General features: G+C 36.2%; 1 protein-coding gene across 11 annotated transcripts in view; it reads left to right on the top strand.

Moving 5' to 3' along the window:
- The window catches only part of RBMS3 (RNA binding motif single stranded interacting protein 3), a 717,407-nt gene that overhangs the window by 462,034 nt on the left and 235,844 nt on the right, over window positions 1-19,529 (top strand). For all 11 annotated transcript variants that reach the window (XM_071212855.1, XM_071212858.1, XM_071212851.1 and 8 more), the window contains one exon: window positions 192-271. In XM_071212855.1, coding sequence (XP_071068956.1) covers window positions 192-271 — 80 coding nt within the window. The remainder of the gene's footprint in view (window positions 1-191; window positions 272-19,529) is intronic.

The raw sequence follows: 19,529 nt of genomic DNA, 5'->3' as shown, positions 1-19,529 counted from the left end.
GGAAGGCAGTGGTGAGCTCGGGGTGGTCTCCCACCTGCCTGGTTATTGTGATCCTGGCAAATGGTTGACATTTCTGGCCAAATTCTCAAACTTTCTCTTGACTTTCCTGTGCTCCTTTTCTTTGCATTTCTTTGTCCTGATGTGCACAACTTCCTGAAAGTATATGATCCCTGTTTACCTTCTTTTCCCAGAATGGAATCTACAGAAAAATGTGAAGTGGTAATTCAACATTTTAATGGAAAATACCTGAAAACCCCACCAGGCATCCCAGGTAAGTAATGCCATTAAGTCGTCACTACCGAAGGCCGGGCTTGTTGTTCTTATTGGAATGAGACCACGGCAAGGCTCTGGGTTGGCCATGAGAGGGGAAAATGTTGCTTTTATAAATGTGTATGTTTAATACTATACCACAACTCATCCCTCTCCAATCTCCTGGGAACCTCTTGGCGACCTTCCTCTTGAGTTGCTGTTATAAATTCCCTCAGGAGAATTAGATGGAGAATGGAGCAAAAAGTAGTGAAAGAATACACTAGAAGGGAAGGCAGTTTATGTCTCTAATCGTTTACATTGGTACCTTGGTTTCTAATTTCTAAGATACCTAAAGAGTTGAACCACAGATTGTTACAGCTCCCAAACCATTGCTGTCCAGACCAAGCAGAGTATAGAACGTGAGAGGAAGAATTTAGAAACTTTTATCACACTTTGATATTATCATGATAGCTGAGTGCATACTTTTACGATTTACAAAAATATCTGTCACTGACTGATGATGAACAAACAACAACAAAAACTGGCCATTCATCACACATAGTTTGAGAAGCCCTAATTTAGACTACTCCAGGGCATTTATTTCATGGTTTTACAAACAACACAAAAAGATAGAACTTTAAGCTATTAAGAATTAGACTCAAGTTAATAGGATTGACTATATCATATTTATCTGGGCTTAAACTAGAAATGTCTCACCTAATTATTGATCTGGTAATAGTATACCGGGGAAAAACTTAAATTAGGGGTGTAAATTAAAAAATGTATCTTACTAATGGCATAAAAAAATAGTAAAGGTTGAATGACATGCTAAATTAAAAAGAATTACAACCAGTCAGTAATCAAAGAAATGTCAGTCTAATGCATATTAATTCTTTTTTTCTTCTTCTGTCATGACGGTCCTCAAGGAAAAAAAGAGATGTCTTCAGTCCTCCAATATTTGGCCATTTAGTCTCTATAGGCTGAATCTTATTGGAGTTTGCTATATAATTTTTAAAACCCATTATTAGAACGTTCAAAGGTATGGCATTTTGGCTTCTTAAATACATTGAGGTTATGTCAAAGAGGAAGTGTGAACAAAAATAGGTATATTTTTGTGGTGAGGCCTGTGAGCCTTTTAAGAATTGGTTGGTTTTTTTGAAGATGTCAAGAAAGTGGAAAGCCCCTTTAGACAGACACTTGGATGATCTGGAAAATCCAAAAAAGCTGATGAATGGTTTATCAGTGAGTCAAAATACAGTGAAGACTGTGTTTTGGTTTACTTAGTGCCCATGAGTTCCCCTGAGAACTGACTAGATGATGATCCAATTGGAGACATATGGTGTTGTTAAGAAAAGAGTTAGCAGTTTTCATCTCAGCATGTAGGCTGCCCTTGCATTTTAGGAGAAATACTTTTTTTTTTTCCTTTTGGTGTAAGCAGACATTTTAAGAAACTCTGCTTAGGCCTGTCATTGAATAAAAGAATTGCATTTTTAGTGGGTTTCCTCCTTATTTCTCTCATTTTATCCAACAGATGCCTACCTATATAGAGGGTATTCAAAGTAGGTGTGGATTATATAGATTATATGGCCATATGAAAAATGAAGAATAAGCATATTTTATGAAATTACTGCTGATTCCAGTCTCACTACAGATCTTGCTCTTTTAGGTTTCTTTCTTTTTGGAAATAGACATATTGAAATCCTTCTCTACCTGATTGATTTGAAAGTGTTTTATTTTGTTTACCCCATAGTACATACAGCTGACTAATACAATTTAATGCTAAAGACAAAGAAAGTCACTATAAATCCCCAAAGTCTGGGCATCTTTCTTGAATATGCAGGCTGTAATACTAACCTATCTAATATCATAGCTACACCCAATGGAAATACTGTGAATAGCAAGAATTTGGTTATGAGTATCTCACTTACTTTTAAGCAAAATAATCATATTCAGTTATAAAACTTTTAAGAGTTATTACTTTATGCTGCTGTGATTTGCCCTCAACATAATAGAATTAAATGCACTCTATTGATCATCATCAGTACTAGAATTTGCTTAATCATTCATTACTTTGGAAACCAAAGAGAGTTTAATAGAGGCTTCAAATGTTGATTGCAGATATTTACTCATATTTAAATTTGCAAAATGGAAGACATAAGTCTAAGAGGACACTATTTTGGAATTTACAGGAGTAAACATCCTCATTGGGTACATTTATGAAGTCATGACAGGTATAATCAAATTTGGGTGTATGCTGTGTGCTTTTATTGCTTTTCTTTGCTTATTTGTTGAGACTGGTTGAAATCTTATTTTCAGAAATTCATATCATAATCCAATTTTCTATTCTTTCCTGACAACTGAGAGTTGGATATCACTATAAGCCCTGACTTCAGATTGGAAGTGATTTCTTGGATATTTTCAAAAGAAGTGATAAATTTTCTAAGCCTTTTCAATAGTACTACACTTTTTCAAAGATCCCCTTGCTTGTTGGTGGTTAACTAAAGCCAGCTATATTTGGACTGACCCCCGTGCAACTAAAATAGAATTCAAAAAATTCTAAAAATCTCATTGTTTCTCATTATCAAGATTTAATATCCTTGAAATCAAAGTTGGTGGTATTTTAAAATTGTGAATTGATGATTTTCATGCCATACTTGAAGGTTGTGTGGTTGAGGGACCTGCAATGATCCAATAATGGCCTGAGATTAGAAGGCGCTAAGAAAGCTGTTGAAAAGATTGAATGCTAAATCGATCGTCTTTTTCTCACATGAAAGGCCATGCTTTTGAACTTACTCCAAGCAAGTAGAGAACAGTTGGTGCCAAATAAACAATTGTCTGCGTCCTCATTTAGAGACAACTTGGGGAAATGTGTATGTATCATTGAACAAATATAGTCCCATTTTCTGGCATTCTTGATAATGACGATTCCTCTTAAAAGAGATGTGATGCTAATTATTATCCTGAGTATGCTCTTTGAGACTTCAAATCACTGCATCATTTCTATGAAATGACAAGGAAAAAAAAAAAACAAAACAATTTAGACCCAGTAATTTAACATTGCTCAGAATTTCAAATTCTAAAAACATCTTGGTGAGGGATATTTGCAAGGACTTATGATCACATTTATATCTCTCCCCCCATTTGGATTTGTCAGTCTAGGAGCAATGTGTTCGTTAAATATGATTCATGTTGGTATTTAATTTCAATTCTTGGCAAATTATACGAGTTGGAAGGGAACTTTGTAGATACCTTCTTTCGTGTCATCCTTTTTCTGGGCTTCTATTTCTTCACAGAAGGTCTAATTTTAATAAATCCATCATGAATCATTAATGCGTATTAGAGCCTCCCACAGCTAGGTGTTTCCTCTTCACTTTGGATTATGTTGTCCTGAAATTTGGGTTCCCTAAATCAATGAAGTTAAATATATATGCCAAAAATCAGATTATTTGAGTTCTGGTTTAGATGTTAGAGGAGTTAATAAAATCAGAGGTCTGCGTTGCTAAGAGCAGGTGGGAAGTACTTAGAGGAGGGGCCAAAAGGCATGTGTTTAACTGTGTCAGTCATTTGAGTATTGTAGCCATCAGCAGAAAGAGATCATCCAATATTTTCTCCTTCCCTAGAGGGGAAAGAAAACACAGTGTTCCATAAATGTTGCATGTCCTACATATCGATCTGATGTTTCCTGGGCAAAATGAAGGATCATTAGTTGCCTGCCTGCCTAACCCCAGACATTTCTTAGTCCCATAATGAATTGCACTGCAATGTTGTGGAACCCCAAAGCGTTCCACTTTCAAACCCCTGGCAAAAGCAAAGAATAAGTTCCCAGACACTTGAGGGATCTAACGGTAAGGCATGAACTTGAAAGGCTCACTTTCAAAGAGCCCCCAGAGCAGAATGATATGCCATGCAGAACAGGCTTCTACCTGTAAAGACATGTATTGATGAACAAAATGCACAGGTTGGTGTGTGGAAAAATAAATCACATTTCACTCTCAAGGTAGACTTTTGCCTGTAAGCACATGCTCCTATCAATGGAGCAGTCTTTCCAGAAGAAAATGGAATAACCCACTTCTGGCACGATTGTCTTACTCTTTAGATAATTGTTTCTAATCCCAGTTGAATTCCAAGAAATAGAGAAGGGTTGAGAGAGAGTGCACCACATTCTGAGGTCTTTTTAATTTTAAGAAATGGTAACCACCAGATATAAGGACAAATAACTAGTACTGCAAGGAATCACACTTTTATTATAAATGAAATAAAACATAACCTTCTGATGCTTTGACATAGTAAGTTTATGGTTGTGCATTTATGTAAATAAAAACATATGTACTTGTGGATATGTATGGATACTTCCTGGGAGCATGTAAGGAATATATGTATAATCTGATAACATTTTTACAGAAAATAAAAGTAATGGAGTTTGTTTAAACTTCAAGTTTCCCAGGGAATAAAAGTCCACAATATACTTACATTTAGATTTTGGTTCAAAAATCAGATATTTGAGCAATAGATCTATAATTTTTTACCAGTGGAAAGTGTTACAGAGCCTCACAACCTGTGTATCCTTAGTAGTAAAAGTCTGTTAAGTCCACAAATACAACTAGAGTTGAGAAAGAGGCAAAAAATAGGAAATTGTAGTGTTCAGTTTGGAAGAAAATCTATCCTTGCTCTGCTTAGGTGAGGCATTGCCTAACTCTGAGTTTTTCATCTTTGTCAGAATAAAACATCATTTGCATACCAAGCTTTACAAACATTACAATCCCCAACTGGGTATCAGTTTAGATTTCTCATTAGTATGAGGACTTTTGCATTCCTCAGAGCTACATTCTCCGAAGGCTCGCATTTTTAATGTTAGTGATGGCTTCTTATCAAACACGTACATAGTTGCTTCATGAGGAAACACCTTCAGGATATTATTAATGAACTTCCCAGAGCAGCTTGACAACTTCACGGTCAATAGAGTCTTGGAGTCCGTGTAAATTCTATGAAAGTGGACTTAGTTGATCATTCCTCAACCTTTGCATGGAACTCCACCTGATATGGAAAGGTAAACACGTTATGAGTCGGTGTTGTGGATTGAATCCTGTCCCCTAAAACACGTGATCCATTCCAACCCCCCAACCTTTAGATGTGAATCCACTTGTAAGTCAGATCTATGATGATTTTATTGGTTAAATGAAGCCAAAATGAATCCATTATAAACAGAGGACATTTGGACCCACTAGGAGACAGACAGGAAGAAAGACTGCTGTGTGATGGAGGGTGAAATTTTGTCACAATCTGCCAGAACCCTAACACCAGAGTGCTACAGCCTTCGGAGAAAGTACCTTGATTTTGGATTTCTAGTCTCCAAAACTGTGAGATAGTAAGTTCCCGTGGTTAAGCCAGCTAGTCTGTGGTTCTTTGTTATAGAAGCCCTAGCTAAGTAAGATAGCGGCAAACTGATTGGATATGGGAGAAAGTAGTCAGAGGTGATTAAATTTCTAAATCTGGATAATGAAAAGGGAAAAAGAGAAGTTACAGGGGGATCATCTTAAGGAGAGTAGCAATGACTGGAGTGGGTGTTGTGCCCTGCGCCACATACCCTCCACTCACCTGTGACTTCAGCTGAAGCTGAGGTGGGTAGACTCTTTGTACCCTAGAACCATCTCACCTCAAGCATCCACCTTGTCTCTCCACTTTACTACCCCCGGGGCAAAATCAGGTCATGTGCAAGTTTTTGTCCCCTGGGGGAACCTTCAGTCCATGGAGCATGGGAAGCATCTGATAAGATCCCAGCCTCGCATACTTGGGAGGGACAGTTCAGAGCATATTTTACAGGGTTCCATAGGGGTGGCTGCACATAGGGTAACAAGCTCAGTAAGATACCCTTGGCTTTTCTTTCTTCCTTGACTTTCTTTCCCTTCTCTATCATATCTACTTCTTGAGATCACCTCCCTATTGAACTTTGTTTTCCCAGGCTTCGATTGGGAAAAATCAAATCTAGGGCTTGTGGTTCTTAGCTTTCCAACCAAGGTTTTGGTGTTTTTTTAAAAAAATCTTTCTAGCTTTAAGTGCTGTGTGCTTTGCTCAGCATAGGTTTTCAATAGGTGTTCTTTTGAGTCAAGGCATGATTCTGTGAATTGAAGGACCCTCATACTTTTATTTGCTTTTAATGAACTTCCTGATGCACAGTTTCTGCTAAACAAGCATGCATTGAAGAGTCTTTTATGAAAATATTGAGGGGAATCTTCAAATTTTTATTTAAAATCTTAACTTTTGCCTAGAGTCTTTAACACACATGTGTATCTAAATACTAAATATACACATAGGGAGAATCAATGTTCACAAGAGTAAGAAACAATTTCATTGAGAAAGATTCCAGTTACTTTTTGAATAGTCTCAATTTTCCAAGATTGCTTCTCAAGACATTATCCAGGCATCCTAATTGTTTTCTTTTTTAACTCATTCTTGGAAAGTGCAGTGATGAATTCTATTTTCCACCATGGCAAATTGTTCTGCCGAATTTACATAGAAATAATGTCTAGATCTTAACTTTTTGCCACTGGAAGCTAATTAAGCACCATTATTATGCTGTACTTTCACTTCCTTTTTTTTTCTTCTTCACATAAAAATGTAAATAACTTGAGAATAAACCAAAAAGAGAGTCTCTTGATTCATACTCTGTCCTCTTTGGCATAATGTTGCTTTTTCCCCACATTGACTTATAATTCTTGTTAGAACATAATTCTATAATATATATTTTTATCAGGATATAGTTAATATGCTTCATTGATTATACACCTTTTCTAAAGTTTTGAAGAAAGCTATGGGTAGTAGCAGAATTGGCTGCAAAGTCTCATTTGGCTCCAGGATCTGATTATTTAATGTAGTCATAATTTTATGTGATTGAGAAGAGGGATGGGGATGTTTTCTGTACATCTTCAGAAACACAAACTGTCTTCATGAATTATTTCTAAAATAGTAAATCCATTCAGGTCTGCACAGTTTCTGCATTGAATATCTGACAGTCTAAAAACTTGCAAAATAAATAATAAAACTTTTATTTCTAAGATGATGTTGGGATTTACCTTCTATCAGCATCTCTAATGGGTAATTAAACTATTTTTGTGTCTGTCCAAAGGAGTCTTAACAGCAAACAAAGTAGATTGAGTGGCTTAAGGCCAATTAAGACAGGAGCCAAGGAACCAAGCTCTGAATAATTGAGTACTTAGTGCATTTCCAATCCAGAATCTCATTTAGTAGAATTGATTGAAAAGCAAATTTTAACCAATATTTGGATAAATGGATAGTATCCTGAAATAAATAATTGCCACTCTCTTTCAGTGACCAAGAAACCTGTCACACACAAAACTCATTATTTATGGTCCAAATGAAAAGTCTGCAAAATTTGAGAAAATATTTTAAGAGGGATATAAATGAAAACACTCATTAAGCAAACTCTAAGCAAGCCAGCCACAGTTTGTTTATTTTATTAGCTGCGTCCTCTGATTTCTTACCTCTAAAGAGGTAAGCCTATGAGGGATGAATTAGTTTATGATTATTTTAGTCATTTTGTAAGAACAGAAAGAGCAACCTGTCTTTGGAAATGGGCATGATTAAGGTCTTTTTTCCAGACTTCATGTATTACCGAGACACATGGGTCCCATTTGATTGAGGGGTTTTCTAGAGAAGACCTGTGACGTTGCTCTCCCCTTTTCCCTTTAATAATTACTCTGTATACCTTCCCAAGGCAAGGATTGCAGCTTGCTGTTTATTTTATGTTTATAGTATCTAGCCCAATGCATGTCACAGAGGTGTTTATTTGTTAAATAAATACATAATATCTAGTTGTGATAGGCAAAATAATGTGCCCTGAAAGACTTCCAAATTCTAATCCCAGGAACCTGTGAATATTTTATGTTACATTGCAAAGGAGAATTAAGGTTGCAGATGGAATTAGGGTTGGTAATCAGCTGACCTTGAATAGGGAAGTTATTCAGGATTTTCTCGGTGGGTCCTTAAAAGTGGAAGAGGAGGAAAGCGGCTGTGGCTCCATCAGTTGGGCTCTTGTCTACCATATGGGAGGCCCTGGGTTCACATCCCGGGGCCTCTTTGTGAAGGCAGGCTTACCCGCACACTGCAGAGTGCCACCCAGACATCAAGTGCCGCGGAGAGCCGACTGAACAAGGTAACGCAAAAAAAAAAAAAAGGGAGACAAGCAAAAGCACAGAAAAGCACGCAGCAAATGTACACAGCAGACAGCATGCCAGCCGCATGGGGGGAGGGGAAATATAAATAAATACAGACAGAAGAACACACAGTGAATGCACACAGAGAACAAACAGCATGCAGAAAGCACAGGGGGGCGCAGTGCGGGATTAAAAAAAAACAGTGGAAGAGGAAAGTTTAAGATATCAGATGACATGTGAGGACTTGACTTCTCACTGGCTTTGAAGATGGAGGAAGGCAGCCAGGAAGGAAGGAATGTGGGCAGTTTCTAGAAGGTAGAAGAAACCAAGAAATCGATTCTCTCCTAGAGCCAGCCAAAAGAAACAGCTTTGCCAAAGCTGAGATTTTAACCCAGTGGGATCTGTGTTAGACTTCTGAACTATATAATTGTAGTATAATAAATTTGCATTGTTTTAAGCTTCCAAGTTTGTGATAGTTTGTTAGAGTAGTAATAGAAAGCCATTACTCTACGCAGAACTTGTTTCAACTGAATCTCATCCCAACTGTTTCTGTATCATATTATTTAAACAGATTTGAAGAACTCTCTTACTTGACGCTAATTTTGTGACAATCATTTGTATTTATTTTATGTTAAATAGGAAAAGATATCATGTTAATTATTTTGACTATAGTTTTTTACACTTTCTCGTAAAGATATATTAGAAGGTGCTAAACATCTGAAAAGAGAACCTTAGGTGGTTAGATCCTTCTATCCCATAGCAAACCATTTCTGACCCAGAGAAATAAAATATTAATTTAAACTATCCAGTACCACCAAATATGCCAGAAAATGTATACTAATTGCATATCTAAATTCATGCAAATGTATATCTCTTAGGTCACAACCTCAATAATTTCAAAAATTCTAGTTACTAAAAATTGTTAGGGCTTGGGGGAAAAAAGAGCTCATTGAGATTATATGGCAGATATTAGCATTAATTTTAGATGATTAATTTATATCCAAGACATAAATGATGCTCCCGTTCAACACTCTGGTCCATGAAATAAGTAGTGCCCCGATGATCTTAATGGTTAAATCTCACAAGGAAACTTAGTTTTGAGACACAAATAAAAAATCCAGGATGGGAGTGTGGGGGGTATATGGGAACTCTTATATTTTTTAATGTAACATTTTTTTGTGATCTATGCATCTTAAAAAAAAAATACAATGAAAAAAATGATGGGGATGGGGAGTGGGGTATATGGGAGTCTCTTATGTTTCTTACTGTAACGTTTTGGGACAAAAAAAGGAATTCTCTGAAGGAGTTGGCTTGCAATAAAAATGAAATTGCAATGAGAAAAGAAAAATCCAGGGAGGTAAATAAAGACACTTATTATTCACTGACAAAGACAGATAATTCATAATGTGTAAGTGATTTTAAAAAATCAGCTAATTTACCAAAATGCATTTTTTAGCCAAGGGTATATTATCCCTGTAGCAAGACCATGAGGATGTAAGTAAGAAAACTTTTTCCTCTTGAACTGAAAGTGGGACTTATTTTGGAGCCGAGGTTTATATCAAACCATTGTATTTGCTGTGTCACTAAAATGCCTAATGTAAATCCTTTAAGTTGCTTTCTGTTTGGTATTAGAGCAGTTGCTAGCACACCCAGGGTGATAACCCATCTTGCTAGAGCCAGCACTTGCATTTCTTTTTCTAGGTAGAGTGCCCTCAGGCTGCAGAAGCCTGCTTAACCTAGGAGCACTGAGAATCAGAAGTGTCCAGAAATTTATATCCCCTGAGGGCCATCCTTAAACAGTAGTTGGCAGATGTTGGAATCTCCTGCTCTAGCACTTTCTCTCTTGTGAAGACAACCCTGAGGGCAACCGACACTATCTCCAGAGCCTCCCTGCAGGACTGAGCCACCTACCCTTTTGGGACACTGCTTAACCGCCGTATATTTACTCAGCTCCTTCACTTCCTTCACCTCATTTCACGTCCCCAGCCCCCATGGTTTGTTCCTTGAAAACACTTCCCAGTAATCCACTTTCACAGGAATCCTGTGATCGATTAGTTAGTATTTTTGAGCTTTAAATGTCTAATCTGTAAAATATACTCTTGAGTAAAATGAAATCTTCAGGATAGTTTGAGGGAGAATTCAAAAGTTAATACAAGGAAGCAGATGTGGCTGAATCAGTGGAACGCCCACTGAACACACTGGAGGTCCTGAGTTCAGTTCCCGGTACAGCCTGGAGAAGGCGAGCAAACAATGAGTAGATGGACGGGGGGCCATTTGGGGAAGAGGGGAATGAATGAAGAAAAATTAAGTAAATAAATAAATCTTTGAAAAAAAAAAGTTAATATAAAACTCCCCACGTCACTAGGTACACGTCAAGTAAGGTGGCAGCTGTTGAGAGGAAACAGGCTTCTCTGTGAAAGGCACACAGTTAGACTGTTGATAAGACATAACTCCCATCACGTATCTTCTTGAGTGTGTAGATCCCTGGGCTCTAGTATTGATGTAGGCTATGGTTGGGGGGGCTGTTCATCTCTTCATAGATACCCTGATTGAGCTGTGCTTTGAGACAGTGAGAACTGCAGCCCTGCCTGTAGTAACCATGACAACAACTCCAGTCCCAGAGAAACAGTTTAGCAATGCAAACTCTATAAACTTTACATATTCAGGGGAAAATGCAAACCAAATGTGCTAAAAGCTTCTCTAGAATGTATGAAGTCCATGCTAAGAGCTTACCTAGGATGTGGAAGATATATGTTAACTCAAGCCTGTTGAGCACTGAAACAAAGAACCATTTGGCCCTTCCTCTGTATAAAAAGAACTCAAAAAGCTTGGTCGGGGCTCAAATTTTGAATGAGAAGCTCCAAGCCCAGCTGGTCATAAATAAATCCTTTTTCCTTCCCAAAATTATTCCTGAGTCCTGGCCTTTCTATACGCAAATAATTGAAACTCTCTCGACTTCTACAACAGTATAATTTAGCTAATGTCTGTCAAAGATCACTTCAAAAAAATTAAAATTGTACCAATATATAGGGGGTTAATACCAAAAATTCTTGAAGTACAAAGACATAAATGTCAAACCTAGAAACAAACTATTTTTTACGTGTAACCACTTTAAGATGACATGGTGAATTTAAGCCAAATGTGTGGTCGAGGGCTGCAGTACTCAAAGTATTTTCCAGAGACCTCTGTGTATCCCTGAGATCCTTTCATGTGGTTTGTAAGGCCAAAATTATTCTCATAATAATATTAACACATCATTTTGACATTTTCACTCTCATTCTATCACTAGCATAGAGTGGAGTTTCCCAGAGGCTGCCTGATGTGGCAACAGATTGAATGCAAGAAGCAGATATGAGAATCCAGCTGTCTTCTATTAAACCAGACATTAAAGACATTTGTAAAATATACAACAAGGCCATTTTTCTCTTTTTTAAAAAATTTTGAAATTAGTTTTCCTAAAAGTATCACTTACGTTAACCTGTAATGGGTTTATTGCTTTGTATTTTAAATAATTTAATGAGGACACATCTAAAATTTATTTTAATTTTTTAAAAGGTAAATAGCAATAGATATAATCTATGTCAATAAAAGCTTTTTAGTATCCTCAGTAATTTTTAATAGTGTAAAGGGGTTCTGAGACGAAAACAGAGAACTGCTGATCCAGTGTAAAATTCAAGCCCTTTCACTAACTGAGAACTAGAAAAGACTAAGAAAAATAGCCAGGATATATATGAAATTTAAAGTATCCCCTCATTCTTCTGATCTTATTTTGAAAATCTAGATATTTTCTAGAAAGCTACTTTAAGTGGGGGAATAATGGCATACATTTCAAGTAAATAAGATATACTACTGTTTTTCTGGAAAGAAAAGCATGCAGGTGCCTAAAATTACAGTGAATTTTTTTTGTGTTTTTTTTTTGTTTGTTATTTTTAATGCAGGAGTGCTGGCTAGTCTTCTGAATATTTGCATTACAATTTTTATTAGCAAACAGTATATTATTTTACAGACTATGAATGTTTTATTAAAACGGCATGTGTGGTATTCTGAAATGCTGATTGTGGAACAGGACTGTGTGAATTTGCTAGTGGAGGGTGAGTCAGCCAGAATTCAGGGATAATTTAAGACTAATATCTAAGGACCAGAAAGCTAACCATGGAGATCACATGGAAATTCTGTTACTGTGATAAAACTTGTTCTGCATTGTTTCTTTCGGTCATTGCTAATTGCAAATAGAGCTCATCTCACAGCTGTATTGCACCGCTGAGTGCTATTCACCATGTAGAATGCATCTTAAATAAGCCTTCCAAGTTCACTAGTTATAGTAAGCAAAAAGACATGTATAACATTAATTTGAACACTGATGTGTAACTACATAAATACTGCATGCTGTTAGTTTTCACCTAAAATCTTTTAAAAAATGCTTTCTAGAAATTGTCATCTCTCCTAGCATGGGGTCATATAATTATGATTTCTTAAAAAAATGAGTTTGAGAGAACTCTAAGGAAAGAAATTTCCTAGTCATCCTTGATAACTAGCTATAATTTTAACCAAATGTATCTATGTAAAAGATTAAAGAATTTAAGATAAAATTCCTCTTGTAATTTATTTCAAAAAGACATAATTCGATATTTGTTTTCACCTTTGACAACCGCTTATTTCTCTCATTCCAAAAACTAGTGTTTTTGTACCTTTTCTGTATCCATATGATGTTAAAGGGAAGAAAACAGCATCCGTCCTGCTTGTGATATGCTTTATCTGAGGGCCTCTATCCTTTCTTGAATTCAGTTGATGGAAGATTATGTATTATAGAGAATATTGTGGACTTTGGAGGGAAATGGATCTTGGTTTGAGTTTTGGCTCTCTCTGTTCTTAGATTTTTGAACTTGGGCTAGGTATTTAGCCTCTCTGTGTATCAAATTCCTCATGATAATAAGTTTATTATGCCTCATTCACCACAGCATTGTTAGAATTTACTGACAACTTACGGACATCTCCAGAAAGAGTTCTGGCAGGAAATGATCAGTACTATCCTTATCGATAGCATAGCTTTATGAGAATCATTTCATCAGCATTCACTGGCAATTGCAAATATAATTGAACAAGTGAAGTCTATGAACCACATTCACTGATGGTCATTACCTGGTAGCTGGGAAACTCAGGAACCTCTAAGTATGTTAAGGACTGCCCTTCAGTTTTGTGCCTATTGCACGGCTGCTGTATCTCATCCTCAGATGCTGTCCAGTAAATTCAGTGTCCAGGTTGGAACATGGCAATTTTCTAGCATGAATGAAAAAGCATAGCATCAGGTAAGTATTTTCCTGGAATTTGCTCCAGTGACTCCCAGATTCCTAAACGTTGATCACATTGTTTATAACACCAAGATGGTCATGTTCATGAAGAGAATCCTCATCCAGGTAAAACAACAACGGAAGCATGGACAAGCTCAAACTTCTTGCAGTGGTTTCTCAACATACCTTTAACCTTCAGTTCACAGGCCCCCGTACAATCCCCTTCTTCTACCCTCATTTCCCAAGGAAATTCTGCTGAAGAATAAATGCAACATTTTTCATGGGAGATGTTTCTGCTTTCTAACTCCCCTGTCCTTAACACTTACCTTACCTCACTAAGTTGTTTCTTCCTGCGCTGTGTGTCCATTTATGGTACACTGCCTTTTATGACAATTGCTGTATATTTATATTATCCCACTGGATGGCAGAATTATGCCTTTTTTATCCTTGTATCCTTTCCATTGCCTAGCAATTGAACATGAGGTGCACAATACAGACAGAATTGAATTAAAAAGAGCTGGGCACATTTTTTCCAGGATGCATTCTTAATGATCTGTCGTAATTCTCCTTTCATAAGGCATTTGATTAGTAAATGCCTAGAAACTGAGTGCAGAAACCGTTAAGATGATTCCACAAACAAATATTTTGCTTAATATTTTCTTGTTTGTAAATTTTTAAATATTTAAATCTCAAAACGTTTCTTGGGGATGGAGACAGTGTTCAAAAGGACAAGGACCCTTTTCTTGCTCACGAATGGTTAAATCACCTCTCCATGTTGTTTCCTCCTTTCTACTGCTCCTTCTCCAAGTTAAAAAAACAAAACAAAACAAAAACTAGTGACATGGAAATTAAAAGAAGCAAAATGAATATATAATATATATATATATATATATATATATATATATATATATATATATACACACACACAATTGTTGGAACACCAATCCTTCATTGGTTGCTGAGATTAATTCTAAAACAACCATTTAGACATGTATTTTCTAATTAAAATCCTTTGAGAGCACAGCTCAAGTCTCCTCAAATCTTTCTCTTTTCTGAAAGCTTCCTTCAGTGTCTGCCCTTATAGTATATGGAAGCTATAAATAGTACCCAGTGCCACCAGTGCCAAAGCAGACTGGATTCATTAACCTTTACATTTCTTTGAACTGTTGTTGGAATAAATTTGTATACCCTTTTACTCCGATGACTTAAGGAAGTCCTTTATCAAAAGCTCTGAGATCTTCTCCCCCTGAACTTTGACACCTGTTCATTCAGAAATTTCCATCCAGCTGTTTTATTTACCTTTACCTTGGTAATCACTTTCTGCCTCAGTCAGGTTTGTCACAGGCACATGTTCCTTCTGACGTTAGTAGAATTATTTTACCTTCTCTGGGCTTCTGCAGGGAAGAGACTTTCTGTGTTTGGGCTTCCTATATTAACTTGAGGATTTAAGCATTTTCCACATTCTGCGTATTTGTCATTCTGGGTTGTGTTTGCCTATAGAACATTTCTCTTGGTACTCTTTGAGGATGGCAGCTTCAGTTTCACCTTGGGATATCAGTATCTCTTAAAAACATACAGTTAGCATCAGGAAATGTCATTGGTCCCCTGTCCCCATAGGCTAACAATGATCTCTCAGTATCCTGAGACTTTACTATGTGCCAAATATTTTACTTAGTGCATTACAGATTATTCTATTTAATATTCAAAGTACCGTTATGGAAAAGCAACTGTTATTATTCAATTTTGTGGATAAGGAGGCTAACACCGAAGTGATGTAAATTGCCCAAATTCTCAGACCTAGTAAGTGGTCTAATGGGTCCCAGGATTTTGAACTACTGCTTACTAGAAGTGCCACCTTGGCCAAGTTACATAATCTCTCTGTGCCTCAATTTCCACATCTGTAAAATGGGAATAATCACAGCACCTTTCAGTACTAGTATCGTGAGGGTGGCTGTGAGGATTAAGTAAGTTCAAGTACATACAGGTCTTGGAATGTTCTTGGTACATAGTCACTGCTATTTAGATGTTAGTTTTTTTATTGCTAACTGCTAAGCCCTATTGGGGACCCTTCCCCTTATGCATATTTTCCCTTCATTCCCAAATTTGGAGGACCAAGTTTCTTCCTTATTTTCTAAATAGAACAGCTGTTAATAGTTTGCACTGGGAACAATGTTTCACTCATCTGGTCCATTCAAAACCTTCCTCCTTAAGATGCAGTTTGTCGCAGCAATGCTCATTCTAATTTGAGAAGAATGAAAGTCCTTGACCATCACTTTCAGCAAACCATACATTTGGCTTTTATATGAGTAATTAAAAAGCTGTTTTTTGGTTATAAAGGAAAGGCAGTCTACATATAGAAATTTCCTTTAGAGGAACAATCTTCCTTTCAAAACTAAACTGTAGAATGATTCTCCTTTAGCTGTATGAAACTGTGTATAAAGTTTGGGAGGTAAGCCAGAAAAAAAAGCACCTTTCTAAGAAGGTCCAGTTAGAAGAAGAATAAACCTATATTTTCTTCATCTGTAGAAATCCTTTTATTGGATGGACCTACAAAGCCATGGAAACTGAATGGGATCCAATAATGCTTTTTATTCCCTTGCATACCTGAGGAGCTAGAGTTAGGGGTTCTTAACAAGAGGTCTGTGAGCTTGAATTGAAATTCAAAAAAACATTCTTCTTGTGGGGATATGTTGGTGCATGTGTGACATATTTATTACATAATACACAGTATAGTGTGGACTTAGTAAGGGGTCTGTGGTTTTTCACTTGACTGTTCAAGGGGTCCATGGAAAAAAAGGCTAAGAACCCCTGTGCTAGAGAGAAAATATCTTGCTCTAAGTACTGTTTTTAGGGCTGACAAGTACCACTTTGGGAAACAATTACCGCAGGTACATAATTCAAAAGAACTGAAAAGAGTTCCTTCTATAGTTACAGTCTTCAAATCTCAAAGTCATAAAAGAAAGTAAAATTTGCTGGTGTGAAAACAAGTCCAGCAATCCTAGATGAAGACCATAAAAATCTTAATGACATGGTAAAGAAATCATATAGTTTAGTGATTAAAGGTAAAATAAGAGTATATAATTTGGAGCCAAGTTAATTAGTTTATCATGTGATATTCCAGTGTCCTTTACACTCGCAGACATTTGAATTCATTTTTCCCCCTAAGTCATTCATTAAACAAATCTGTACTGAGTGCTGGTAGATTTAGGAAGAAACCTTTTCAGTATGGTGGATAAACACATAAAGGAGGAAATGTAATAAAGGGGCTAGAAAATGGGGGTAAATAGAGGGACTGATTAACACTACATGGAGAAGAGGCATCAAGGTATATATTCTAGAGGAGTACCCATTTTAACTGAGACTCAAAAGGTTAGGGTAGAAGATGTTTGCCAAGCAAAATGAGATGGATGCTTTTTGGAACTTAAGCACAACAACTCTGAAATGCTATGATTGCACTTAGTGATAAGAGCCAGGTTATGCTGGTTAGAATCAGGTGAGATGACCAGATCTGAACCCGAGCTTTTTTGAATTGATTAAAACTAGATACTGACTGCATTTGATAGGAAACCCCTTGGATTAGGTTCTATCTAGTTTGTACCTCTAATAAGAAATTTGACCTAACCCTATTGGTTTGACTGAGTCTTTCTGTATTAACGATACTAACCATTTGTCTATCACATTTGTCACATCTTTTTTCCTAGTTTGCCATTCACTTTTATGTTTGGATTTTAATAACAATTTAATTTTATGTGAAATAATCATTCTATTGTACTTTTATCACTTTTAATGTGAGCGATTTCATGAACATTAACTTCTATATCTTTTCTTTTGTCTGTATATTTAACCCTTCAATATATCTGATATCAAATAAGTATAAAAATTATGTTTTCAAAATATTTAACCAGGTATCTCTATAGCATTAAAATATTAATCTATTCTGTTCACATTATTTGATGGTAGCACCTTTTCTTATAATAATTCTTAGACAAGGTCAATTACATATGATAAATGTGTTTGCTTTGAGCAAACACATAAAATGTCATATAAATGAAATACTATTGTATGCAAAGTTTTAGTCTATCTTCATTCTCTTAACAGAATGCATTCAAAATCCATCCACTATGTTGCATGTATCATTAGTTTGCTTCTTTTATTTCTGGGTGGTATTCTGTTGAATGCGGGAAGGAGGATACCATACTTTATCCAATCTCCATTTCAAAGACATTTGTGTTGTTTCTGGGTTTTGGAAACAGGATATGATAAAAGTATACATTTTTAATGTCAAATCAGTGTCCTTTTTATTTTGGTTAGTATTAAATGGGAGTGGATCCTGAATTTTATCAAATATTTGAGACAATGATTATCTACTACTTCACTTGCTAATGCTGTGATTTATGTTACTGACTCTTAAAGTATTAAGCCACTTATTTTTCCTGGGAAAATTTAAGCCGATTATGATGGATTATTCTAATGTACACTTCATTTATTTTATGTTTGCAGTCGGTAGTACGTATAAAGTTCCACAGAATTCAGAACCTTTGCAATGAGAAGTAGTCACCCTTCCTTTCCTGGGACACATCCTGCCTTTTTACCCACCTAGAAAAACTGCCATCCTCACTTGCTTGCATTAGCAGAGACATTTTTGCATCCAACATATGCATTTCTATTTTCACTCCAATAGTGGCAATTTATATACTCTCTTCTGAAACTTGACATTTTCACTTAAAAAGACACCTTAGAGTTTATTCTTGACAGTACAAGGAGAGCTGGCTCTTTATTTTTCACAGTTACATAGTATTTCATCATAAAATTACACAATAATTTTATAAAATATTTCAGCAATTCCTTGCTGATAGTTTGTTTTCAATCCTTTTCTATTATAAATAGCACTAAAAGGAAAATTGAGGTCTGTACCTTTCTTCACGTGGGCATAAGTGTATTGACAGGAACTATATGTAAAGTGGAATTGTGGGATAAAATAGTACATGCTTTTTAAAAATGTTGATGAATATTGCCCAGTTGCTCCCCCTTTGGCAATCCTAAGTCAAACTCACACTTTCCAGTAGGAGAATTCTTGACTCTTGACATTAGGCCTACCAAGTGTTTAGGCACCCTTTCACCCTGCTTATAAATCAGTGAAAAGTTTATCATATTGTGGTCTTAATAATAACAAATGTAAATAAAGGTTGAGTGCCTTTCTCATGTGTTTAAGAGCATTGATACTTTCTTTTCTATGAACTGTTTGTACCATTTGCCCATTTTCAACTGGATTGGTGGCCCTTATCTTTTTAATTTGTAGGAATTTTTTTTTACATCAAAGAAATCTGGCCTTTGTTAGTCACTTATCTTTTAACTTTATTCACAGTGTCCTTTGACTGGAAGATCTCTTAAAAGAATATTTATATAATTGAAATTGTTCATCTTTGTGGGTTTTTTCCCTCAATCTCCACTCCAAGAAAATTAAAATGCCACCTGCTTTATTTTCTTGGGTAGTTTTATAATTTCATTTAAAAAATTTTACTGGGGGAGCAGATGCAGCTCAGGTGGTTGAGCACCTGTTTCTCATTTACGAGGTCCCAGGTTTGATCCTGGGTGCCTCCTGAAAACAAAGCAAACAATTGAAAAACCAACTCCCATTGGGAAGCGGATGTACCTCAGTGGTTGAACACCTGCTTCCCATATCGGAGGTCCTGGGTTCAATCCCCTGTACCTCCTTAAAAAAAAAAAAAAAGATTGTTCTTTCATCTAGTTTATTTTAGCATAAGTTGTAAGGTAGAGAAACCAGCTTTTTCCCCCTATACTTCCCAATGACTAGTCAGTT

This window comes from Dasypus novemcinctus, chromosome 31 (genome assembly GCF_030445035.2).
Source record: "Dasypus novemcinctus isolate mDasNov1 chromosome 31, mDasNov1.1.hap2, whole genome shotgun sequence".
NCBI classification, from domain to species: domain Eukaryota; kingdom Metazoa; phylum Chordata; class Mammalia; order Cingulata; family Dasypodidae; genus Dasypus; species Dasypus novemcinctus.
This window is presented reverse-complemented; position numbering and strand designations above follow the sequence as displayed.